The sequence below is a fragment of the Urocampus carinirostris genome, chromosome 8, assembly GCF_059441175.1.
Source record: "Urocampus carinirostris isolate Australia breed hairy pipefish chromosome 8, RoL_Ucar_1.0, whole genome shotgun sequence".
NCBI classification, from domain to species: Eukaryota; Metazoa; Chordata; class Actinopteri; order Syngnathiformes; family Syngnathidae; genus Urocampus; species Urocampus carinirostris.
This window is the reverse complement of record NC_142356.1, coordinates 40517672-40529894: the sequence shown is the minus strand read 5'-3', so window position 1 is coordinate 40529894 and position 12223 is coordinate 40517672. Positions and strand designations below refer to the sequence as shown.

At 40.7% G+C, this 12223-nt stretch overlaps 1 protein-coding gene across 9 annotated transcripts in view; it reads right to left on the bottom strand.

Annotated features, from left to right (window-relative positions):
- Positions 1 to 12223, bottom strand: part of adgrl3.1 (adhesion G protein-coupled receptor L3.1) — a 385181-nt gene that overhangs the window by 59655 nt on the left and 313303 nt on the right. For all 9 annotated transcript variants that reach the window (XM_088342694.1, XM_088342696.1, XM_088342697.1 and 6 more), the window contains exon 17: positions 8150 to 8370. In XM_088342694.1, the coding sequence (XP_088198820.1) occupies positions 8150 to 8370 (221 nt within the window). The remainder of the gene's footprint in view (positions 1 to 8149; positions 8371 to 12223) is intronic.

Genomic DNA, 12223 nt, shown 5'->3' with positions numbered 1-12223 from the left:
GAGGAAACGTGAATTAAAATACCGTATTTTCCGCACTATAAGGCGCACCTAAAAGTCTTATTTTTTTTCAAAAGCTGACCATGCGCCTTATAACACAGTGCGCCTTATATATCGCTCAATATTAAATTCGCAAGGTCTCGCAACTACGAGAAACAGCCGCCGACTCCATTTTTCGCGCTGTGCATACTGGGAAATATTAAACGATTGGTAGTTGCCGGGGCTCGTGTTGTATTTGTTTACTAAGTGGCAAAATGGCTACCCCATTAAACTGCTTAATTCATATTCAACAAATACAGTATTTGTCTGAATCCAGGGTTATGACTGGTGAAGATGTAAAGCACAATTTACCTTGAACAAACGCAGAATTATTCAGAATGTCATGTTTGAGAGAGAGAGAGAGCGAGAGAGAGAGAGAGAGAGAGAGAGCGAGATTCTCTTTCATACGTGCATTTGTATAAGAAAATGGCTCCTGTTAAGAGACACGCGTACAACGCCGAGTTTAAACTCAAAGCGATCAGTCACGCAGCACAACACGGCAATAGAGCGGCAGCGAGAGAGTTAAACTTAAATGAATCGATGGTACGGAAGTGGAGAAAGGATGAAGATAAGCTCCGCCAAGTAAGGAAAACACAACAAAGTTTCCGTGGCAATAAAGCAAGATGGCCAGAGTTAGAGGAGACACTTGAACAGTGGGTTGTTCAACAAAGAGCGGCAAGCAGAAGTGTCAGTACGATAACTATACGTATGAAGGCAACAGCGCTGGCACAAAAACACCGGACGTGTTGGATGGCCCATTCACTGAGATATGGTCAATTCGAACACAGCAGAAGAAGAATTCGAGGGATTCGTCGATGAGGAGCTTATAGAGTGATCTTTGTTTTTCTTTTGTGTGTTTACGTTTTACATTTTACAGTTATTATGTTATTGCTTGCACTCGTTGTTTTTGCACATTACGAGTGTCACTTTATTGCGATTGCACTAACGTTTCATTTAAAATAACAGTATCAGACGTTTTTTTCTTTGCGTGTTGACTAAATGGACAAAAAATAAAATGTTATGTCGATGTTGTTCAAAGATGTTAAAGATGTGTCACGAAAATGCTTTACCTCAGAGAAAATAATAAAACGGCTGTTTATTTATTTTGGGAGTGAATGGAGTTGTGGAAAGCTTGTTTGTTAATAAAGTTTGACCTTTTTGAATGCTTTGTTGACATTCCCTTGAGCGTGGCAACATCTAGAGGTTGCATAAAGTAACTACATTCTCTACTGTAGTCAAGTCGTCACATTTATTTACCGTAAATAGCCCTTAATCCCAAAAATGTCTCGAAGGACTGCACAGGATTACAATTACAAAATTGCACAATTACCTGATCTTAAACCAGCATGCACTTATAGCGCCTTATAATGGGGTGCGTCTTATGTATGGCATAAGTTTTAAAATATATCATTCATTGAAGGTGCGCCTTATAACATGGTGCGCCATATAGTGCGGAAAATACAGTATGTATAAATCTACAAAGAAAACTATAAACAAAAAACCAGTTGTAACCTTTTTCATACTCAACAAATTTAAAGTCAACACCACAGAATCCCCTGCACAGAATACCTTACCATTAACAAGACAAAAATAGCGTCTCACGGAGAACCAGCTTCTGATCGGTAGCTAGCCAGCTCCAACTTCCAAGACACGGGTCATAGAGCCGTTTCATTCACAAACGGCATGAGTCGGTTGCCTAATTTAACAATACTCTTTTCTTTCGGCGTTTGGTAAATACTATATTCATAATCACTTCATATATGATTGTCGCTATTTTGAATGGTGACATATTCCAAAAAGACGTCACGCAACGAAGTTGGAGGAGAGCGAAAACAATGTCAGGTGTGCGGGTAGAAGCCGCCGTTGGCGTTCTGCAGCCAAAGTTACGCACCGCTTTTGACCTTTAGTAACGATAATGGCATTGTAACGGCGGAAAAATTATTTAGATTACCCCGTTACTTGAAAAATAACTTTGTTACGTAACAGGTGTTTTGTATAACGCCATTGGTCCCAACACTGCACAAGACATTAAAATAAAAATTCGAAAGCAAACAAGGAAACACGCCCCGAAAAAAACCATCCTACCTCCATTAAAGAACATATAGCTTATTTTAGTTATTATTGTTTTCTTATTTTTCTATTTTTAACTCGTCTAAGCAGCCTCAAATATTACTTAAAACAAATAATCAAATATGCAAATTTTTCCAGTCAAAATATAATGTTTTAATCTTTGTCAATAACAGGTGTAGCAGAAAATATAAAGAATAATTAAGAACACACCATATCAGAATATTTTACTAATTTTAATAAAAATGATTTACTACTGGAAATAATCAAGCAAAGTGGAATAAAGACAATTAAATCATCTTAAAATTTGCAAGATTTTCTGGCACTTGGGTTAAAAAAATATATTTTTTGCAATTTTGTTTAAAAAACAGCAGTAGAATGAAACCTATAAAATGTGAGTAGCTGAAATGACTGGGAATGACTCGATACTACTTTTTCCATCAATCAGTGTATTCTGATCTTAAAATGATCCAATTGTTTTTGTCAAATAAATTAATATCCATGTTAAAATGTATGTGTATTTAAATTAAAGGACCGCTGTATTATATTTGACCACTAGATGTTGCTGTGTCATGTAGTGCAGCCGAAGACTAGTGTTACAAACCACAAAGAAAACAACAAAAAAAAACTACAGACTTAAAGTGACCAAATCTTTTCATTTACTGTACGTGTGTTTTTTTGCCATGCCCTTTGCAAGGTTTTTAGGCTGACAGTCATGTCAGCTCCCTTTAAGTGAGCCTAATGTTATGTACTATTAAAATAATTTTTTTAACCTACTAGGATTGAGAAAAAAAAAGGTGTTTATATGATAGTTTTGGGGTTCTTTTTGCTTGTTACTTAAATCAATATATTTTTTTTCTGTTTAGTAAATGACATTTTGTTCTACTGTAAAGATGTGCTTAATATTACAGAATGTCCCATAGTATAGTATCAAGTATGCCGACTAAAATACTGACTTTATCATTTAAACATACTAGGGCTGCAACTAACGATTATTTCATAAATAACTAAGTGCTTGACAAATACTTTAACAATAAACATAAATACATACAAGTGTATTTTAATTAACAACAAATATGTAAAACTTATTTTTATTGAGTGCAAAAAATGAGAAGCAACTTCGAAGTAGAGTGTGAGTACTGCATCAAAATATGGTCTCAAGGCACCCTCTGCTGTTTTTACAAGTTCGTTTACGGACCAAAAAGACAACAAACAAAAAAATGTGATCTGTAGTTGCCCTCTACTGGATTGAAGTGTTACTACAAGAATGTCCCATGAGCAGCCTAACTACACAACAATGTCACAATGAAATTCAACACATGAATTTTATCAATGACTTGTTGCAGCCCTAAAACATACTCCAACTCACGCACACATAATATAAAACTAGAATGAAAGAAACAAACATTAAATACAAAAACAAAAAAAGAACAGTACAGTTAAAAAGGGGGTTGAGGTTCATGTGAGGCAGTCAGAAGAGGTAGGTTTTGAGTCCGGATTTGAAGACGGACATGGTAGCGAATTTCAGGGGTCAGGTGTTAAAGAATTCCAGAGCTGGGGGTCAGAGCGGCTGAAAGCTCTGCACTTTAAAACAAATGCATCATCATTCTTATTACTAAAGACCATGAAACTCATCCCTGTCGTTTTTTTCTACGCTTTACGTAATTACTCAGGTTTACATAATTTTGTGCCCAGTGAACACATGAGCATCCATTATAAAGCGCTGACCTCATTTCCCAAGTATAGGTCACAAATGTTGAAACTTTTATGAGATTGACTTTTGCATGTGGCGCTTGCATATACTTCATATGAATGAGGCGTCCTCTCTCAGATTCCTTCTTGGAATGCATTCAAGTATGAGCAAGCTAGCGTGTCGTCTCATAGGCTGACGACATCGCTAACCCTTCGGGGGATAAAACAGGCTGAGTTTTCCTATTCACACCACTTCAACATGCCCGCATTGTTGTATTGAGTCTGTATTCCGACATCCTTCAGTGCCTCTTTTTCGATTCCAGGAGAGACAAGTACAGACGCAATAGTGGGCAAACTACAGTCCACGGGCTATATACGGGCTTTTAAAAATGTTAAACGTATAATGCTAATCGTAATCTGAACTACTTCATAAATCCAGATGTGAGCGAGTATATACAGTAAGTGTAGCATGACATATGCTCTTGGTTGCAGCTCGTAGGAGGCTTTGACTCTTTGTAGGACAATGCCGTACAGACTAATGCCATGAGCTCTTAATTATGAGGGAGGAATAATAGAATAGAATAGAATATAAGAGAAGAGAATAGAATAGAATATACCTTTATTTTCATTGTTACAAAATGGGTTAACATATTGTGACAACGAAATTGGGCATGACACTCCAGTACACATTCACAGTGAGGTAAAGAAACCAAGAAAATAAGGAACAGAGAAGATAAGGTTATAAAACAAGGAGGATAAGGTTATAGTTTAAAAAAAACAAAAACAAAAAAAAAACATAAAAATAGTCAACATTGTGCAAGGTGAGCAGTAAACATAGTGCAGTCAACATTGTGCAAGAAACATAGACATGAGTACCATTTTACGTTCGTATGAGGTCGTGTGTTTGCAAGAGTTTTCTTTTTTTTTTGTGCGGTGAGTGTTTAGGGTGGTAATGGCTCTAGGGAAGAAACTGTCTCTGAGTCTGTTTGTTTTTGATTTGTGTGACCTGTAGCGCTTGCCTGAAGGCAAAGAGGTGGTGGCCGGGGTGAGAAAAATCCATGACGATGTTTTCTGCTTTGCCGGGCCAGCTGCCTTTCTGGGGTTTATAGTTTTCAGCACACGCCTAACTTCATGCTCCTGAAATGTAAGTGTGTTGCTGCTGGTTGTTGGTGGGTGAGATGTGGCTGTTTGTGGCCTTCAAAGCGAGCAAAGAACTGATTAAGGTCCGCAGCTAGTAAAGCCTCAACAGTTGCCAGGTTGTGGCCTCTGAAGTTAGTGATGTGTTGAAGACCCTGCCACATCCTCCTCGGGTCATTTCCAGCGAAAAGGTGCTCGATCCTCCTCGTGTAGGCTGCCTTTGCTTTCTTAATGCCTCTCTTCAGGTCAGCCCTGGCCACACTGTAAAGAGCCTTATCTCCAGACCTGAAGGCGGTGTTGCGGTGTTTGAGGAGGTTGCGCACCTTGCTGGACATCCAGGGTTTTTGGTTTGGGTAGACCTTGATTGTTTTATTTACTGTGACTTTATCCGTGCAGTATCGAATGTAGGATAAAACATTGTCAGTGAATTTCTGGAGGTCATGGTGTTGAAATACCTCCCAGCAAGTTTGATGAATACAGTCCTGCAGCTGAGAGAGGGCTTCCTCAGGCCATGTTTGTGTTGAACTTGTTAAAGGCTTTGTTTTCCTCCGGATGGGGGTGTATGAGGGGGTGAGGGACAGACGTAGGTGATCGGAATTGACTAGGTGGGGGAGGGGGAAAGCTTTATATGCGTTTTTGATGTTGCTGTATACGCGGTCCAAAGTTTTTTCCCCCCTTGTTGCACAGTTCACATGTTGAAAGAATTTTGGAAGTACAGTCCTTAAACATGCCTTATTAAAGTTGCCAGTGATAATGAAAGCTCTGTCGGGGTGTGCAAGCTGTTGTTTGTTGATGGCAGCGAGCAGGAGGTTTAGCGCTGTGCTAACGTTAGCATCCGGTAGGATGTAAACAGCTATCACAATGACCACAGTTAGATCTCTCGGTAGATAGAATGGTCTACACCAGACCTGGGCACTCCGGTCCTTGAAGGCCATACGTCCTGCCAGATTTCTAAGTTTGCTCTTCTTTAACTTAGGTGATACAAATTATAACCTCGTTAGCAAGCTAGCAAGTGCTCGTTAACGATACTGGTGATTGGAATCACCTGTATTGGATCAGAGAAACCTCAAAAATCATGCAGAACATACGGCCCTCCAGGACCGGAGTGCCCAGGTCTGGTCTACACGATAATGCTAGAAACTCTATATCGGGCGAGCAGTGTGTATCAATGATTTTGCTGTTATTGCACCACGCATCATGCACTTAAGCGCATAGTCCCCCACCTATTTTTTACCGGAGTCTTCGTTGCGGTCGTGTCGGTGTAGCGTGCAGCCTGCTAGCTGGACTGCAGCGTCGGGAATCCGCGGGTCAAGCCAAGATTCCGTGATCACAAAAATACTGCAATTCAGTACGAAGCTGTTGGCAGCTATCCGCAGCTCAAGTTCACTGATTTTGTGAACGATGGATCTGGCATTGGTAAGGAAAATACTCGGAAGCGCTTGTCGGTGTGGTCGCCTTTTGAGCTTCTCCGCTAGGCTTCCCCGAGAGCCTCGTTTTAGCTTACGTTCCCTCCGCCGTCTCCGTCGCTTGTCGGGCAGGCAGATCACCCAGGGAGATCCCGGTGGTCTTCATATGTCCTTTGGGATGTTGTGGGTGTTGTTGTAGTCGCAAAATGAGTCGAAGTCTAATCTTAGACCCAGGTTAATAAGTTCCTGGTGACTGAGGGTGATTATTGCCGAGCAAGTATTTATCAAAGAAAAGATGAGAGATAAAAGAACACTAAAAGTAAAAAGATTTACTGGAGAGACATGTGAAGCCACTGCACTCTCGCGCGCCGCCATCTTTTACCATCATTCACGCGTGAATTGTTCAGATCCATAAATATTCATGATTTACTCAAGATCTAAAAACCCTACATGCAAGAATCGCGAAGTCGAGAGCAGTATCGGCTTCAATTTTAAGCAGCCTCGTAGGAAAAATATGGCAAGAATTTCAAGCATTTACAAGCACTTCACTGAAAACTTCCTTGAAAACACAGCCTTTAAATTCAAACATTTTCAAGGATTTCAAGCACCCGTGCTAACCCTGTTTTTGGTGTCAGTTCTCAGGGGTGTAACTAAACTACATTTTAAAGGAAGAGACAAGTGTGTAGGGAAAGTGTTGTACCCAATAATCCAATGTCGACCTAAAGACTAATAATGACACCCCTTAAGTCATGAAGTCCCAATTTAAATGGACCTGTTCTGTGATGGGTCCAGAGGTCTGTGAAAGGTCGTTTGGGATTAAGTTGTGAAAAAGTTGAAAGCAGGAAATTGCAGCATTTTCACATCACCGGTCAGGGCAATAATATCAAAATGGAGAGAGCATAAAACCACTGCAAACCTCCCAAGACCCTGCCTTCACCCAAACGTTTAGTTTGGCCCCGAACATGGATTAACTAATCAGAGAAGCAACCAGGAGGCCCATGATCTCATATATATATATATATATATATATATATATATATATATATATATATATATATACAGGGTTGGGTAGGGTTACTTTAACTTGATTACTATCAATTACTTTTTGATTACTCCAATACCAAATATGCTAATAAAAGACAAAAGAAACTAAATATGAATACAATTACAAAATTTTGTGCAGGCTTGGGGAGTAACGGAATAGATGGAACGGATAAAATGATGTTGGCAAGCTGTTTGGATTTATTTTTATTTTGATTCTGTCGCATTTTATGTTAGTTTTGCCGGGGATCAAATAGATCAAAGCCAGGAGAGAAAGCTTACCACGTGTTGTGAGTCATAATTTTAGAGGAAGAGTGGCAAGAAGAAAGCCCTTTTTGATTGAATACCATAAAAATGTCGATTTGGCGATTGCAAGAAGCCACACAGGAGACACAAATGAATAGTGGAACAAGATGCATTGGTCTGGAAAGACCAAACTTGAAGTTTTGGGGCTGAATGCAAAGTCTAACGTTTGGCATAAGAGTAACACTGCATATAACCTTAAAAATAACATCCCACTGTCAAAAGTGGGAGTAGCGTCATGCTCTGTGGTTACTTCTCTTCAGCAGGGACAGAGAATGTTGTTGGCAATGTTTTACGGGGTTTTTGGGGGGGGCCCATACTTTTGCAAAGGAACTGTAACTACTATTTTTCAGTAGCGTGCTCAACACTGGCTGGGACACATCTCAAGTCCGGTGCTGGCAGCCAAAACGACAGCCGGCCCATAATCCCCACACCACCACCCCCGCAGCCTCCTTCATATCACTTACACTCGGTCTGTGCCGTAGCTCCGGTAATCCACGGCGGCGGAGACAGCCACAATGACGGCAGGAACGCCGTATCCTGCCAGGTAGAAGTACTTGGTCCGGGAGTGTTCGCTCTCAAATACCTCTACCAGCATGATATATAGCTGCACCCCTTCCAGGAACATCCAGGTGAAGGCTGCCAAGAAGAAGAAATGCAGCAGGGCCGCAAAAACCGCACAGGCAATCTGGTGAGGAGAAAAAAAAAGAAGATTTAAATAAATCAACCCTAACACAGCGCTTATACAATAGTCTTAAAAAGAAGGTGGTGCAACTATGTATGTGACTCAGTTTTCTAAAGCACATTGCAAGAAATGTATTAAAAAACTAGTCTTTTTTTTTTCTATCTGGTTAAATTAAAGTAAAACCTATAATTGGTTTGAGTCTCCCGGATTTAGGTCCCCCCTTGCTCAAAGGGTTGAGGAACATACAAAGGCAGGATCATTAAAATGGCAACATCAAAATGGCAATCAGCGACTGGACAGGCTCTGCTATCGGCACAGTCCACAATGACCCCGCTCCTGATTATTAGAGTCATGTGCACGTAATGATCAACAGGTGCACAGTGTTGATCATTAGTGGCATGCTGGCTCCAAACAATCATAATTTAGCAAATGGAATATTTGTTGTAAATGTCCCTACGATCTTTTGCCTTGAGAGAAAAAAAAATGTTTTTCTGATTGTCCACGGCAACACAATTGTTTTGCGTCTTCCGAATTTGCGTCTTCCCGTCCTCGCGAGCAGAGCACTCTCCCATTAATTACCGCCGCCTACTCATGACCTCCATTAACATCTTCAACGTCGCTTAGCTTGTAGCCGGTTAAGCTGCTAAACCCATCAGGAAAACCGGATGACTGTGCATAAGCAGCACATTAATTTTCTTCTCTCTTTATTTTAATACCTGAGTGTGTCTTTGTGTGCGTTAGTCGAAACGTGGCGTCGTTAGAAATGGAAATGAGCGACTCCCCGGCTCCCTAAACTCATTGCCTGTCAGACGTTAGGTAATTGTCTCCCTCTGCTAGCGCTTTCATTATAAAAAAAAACTCATACTGAGCGTTTTCATTCAATGACTCTTTAGATCGCCATGGAAATGATGGCCTAAATCGCACGGATCATCCCTCCGCCCCGCCTCTTTTCTTTCTTTCTTCCTGCCCTATTTGCTCGATGGTTAATGCTGTTTTAGGCTTCACGCTTCTCTATTCATTTTCCAAGCGCTCATTTTTTTCCCCCCTCTGCATAACTCTAGCCTATATATCTGCCAGACGGTGACTCTCACAGGGCTTTTTAAATGTCTCATCATCTTCCCCTCCGACTGATTTTACGTCTTTATTGTCTGAAGTTGTGAGCCGGCGACCGCCGTGTGATATACAGGGATTAGCTTGCACAGGTAGAGCCATTATTTGTAGCCTGTTATTACAATAATTGTGTACAGTTTGTAATTCACTGTAATTAGCAGATGAATGTTTTGTAATCATGATTATGTCCTAATAACCCCAAGGTGCGACGGGTAAATGGAAATCAAAGGGCTGTTTTGTCTGTGATATACAGTGTTTTGTCGTTGCTGTTGGAAATGTGTCTGTGGCATTATTTATTGGACTTTTTGTCTAAAAATTCGGAATTCCCAGTTCACCATTTACTTACAGGCTATTGACTAATTATATGCTGGCACACTCACCTAATTTTCCTACCTAATCACCTGCCTGCTTGCCTACCTACCTACCATGGACAGACTGAGGAGATCATTTCTTCCTCATGCCATGAGGCTCTTTAACTCCACCCGGGGGGAGTAAAAGCCCACATTAAACCACACCTCCACATTGCATATTACCCTATTTTTATTACAGTGTATATTTTATGTAGCACTATTTCAATATGGGTATTTATGTATTATATTATTTTTAGTGGGCAGCATGGCGGCGCGGTGGATAGCGCGTGTGCGGTACAGTTCTGGAGTCATGGGTTCAAATCCAGCTACCAACCTTCCTGTGCAGAGTTTGCATGTTCTCCCCGTGCTTGCGTGGGTTTCCTCCGGGCACTCCGGTTCCCTCCCACATTCCAAAAACATGCATGTCACGTTAATTGGCCGGTCCAAATTGTCCCTAGGTGTGAATGAGTGAGCGGATCGTCTGTCCCTGTGTGCCCTGCGACTGGCTAGTAACCAGTTCAGGGTGTCCCCTGCCCACTGCCCGGAGATGGCTGGGATGGGCTCCAGCACCCCCGCGACCCAAATGAGGATAAGCGGTACAGCTAATGGATGGATGGATGGATTCCTTTTACTTTATTATTGTTTTTTTTCGACACAAGGATACTGCTGGAAGTGTGAATTTCCCTACGCGGATGAATAAAGTATCTATCTATCTATCTATCTATCTATCTATCTATCTATCTATCTATCTATCTATCTATCTAGCTATCTATCTATCTATCTACCTACCTACATTACACAAACATCAAACTTGTTACCCAAAAACTTCCCTACCTACCTACCTACCTGCTTTATGCTACGATCCACTAAACTTGTTGTTATCCTGATGTGTATGCTGGGCATTTTTGTTTTCACGTTTTCGTTGCTGTACTGTATTTTTGTGTTTTCAGTATTAACTAATTAAAAACTAATACAAAGAAATATAACATGTAGACATCTGCATGTATATTTACTTATAAATGAAAATAAACTAGATTGGTCTCCAGGATGAGCCTCTGGCGAAATTTTTAACCTAATGCGGCCCGCGACTCAAAATAGTTGCCCACCCATGTATTACTCTGTATGCTAATCGATTAGCTTGGATTAAACTGAATTCAAGCATATGTTAGCTCATGAATCAGCAAGCGTATTTCAATTGAATTTGATTTCCCCACCCCCTGGGAAACAAACTGTAGTATTATTAGAGTTAGAAACTCATTCCATTGACCGGGCTTGACATGCTCAATTAATGTAGGATTTAATTGCTAGCGGCAAAATCATAACGAATGATTGTTTTCAACCTGAAATTATTGGAATTGTGTCAGCCTGGTCAATTTAGATTAGCGGATGGTCTCTCTGGCCTCGGACAGCGTTAATCAACTGAAAGCACCGCATCAATGAGCCAGATGAATACAACCAAGACAGTGAAGGGACTCCCCAATTGGCACTGGCACGGTAACACAGAGATAAAACTGCTGATATTATCTTCTTGAACTGTTGGCCTTGAACCACAATTCTCTGGTTGACTGTGTTTAGGAATAATTTACATAATACCTTATTTTCCAGACTATGAGGCGCAACTAAAAAAGCTCACATCGAACAGAAATTTGATGGTGCGCTTTATAATCCGGGATGCCTTGGTATACAGTCTGACAGGCCGTTTTTTTGGGTTGGGGTTTACTCAAAGGTACAGTGTGCATTATTTGACCACCAGTGTGCATTATTTGACCACTAGATGTCACTGTGTTGTGTAGTGCAACGTAAAACAAGTGCTAAAAAGCAAAAGGAAAAATACAGAGGATTCCCCTAATCAAACATGTGTAAGCAAGGACCTTTTTTGTTATGTAAAATAGTAAAAGTCAACTCCTTAAAGAGTGGAATTGAACCTGGGTTTTTTCTGTTTTCGTAGCATTTTTTTGTAAAGGCCTGCAGCCTACTGAAAATAGGCCCACGATCCGTTTTGGTTCCTGACCCATCGGTTGAAAAAACCTAAGCGCCGTGATATGAAATAAGATGATCTGCATTTATATAGCACTTTTCAAGTCAATGACTTCCCAAAGCGCTTTTCACACTTCCCAATAGCGGCCTTGTATTGCAGCCATGTAAGACGCTAACCTGCTTATTGGGGGCATTAGGGGTTCAGTGTCTTACCCAAGGACACTTCGACATGTAACACGGACAAGCCGGGATTCGAACTGGGATCCCTTGATCCCAAGAGGAGCGCTCTACCTCCTGAGCTACTGCCGCCCCGGTATGGGTTCGATTCCAGTTGTATTCAAATGTATGCAATTGTATGCAATTATATGCAATTTTGATTAGTGATATATTCATTTCATACTGATCAATCAAAAGCCATA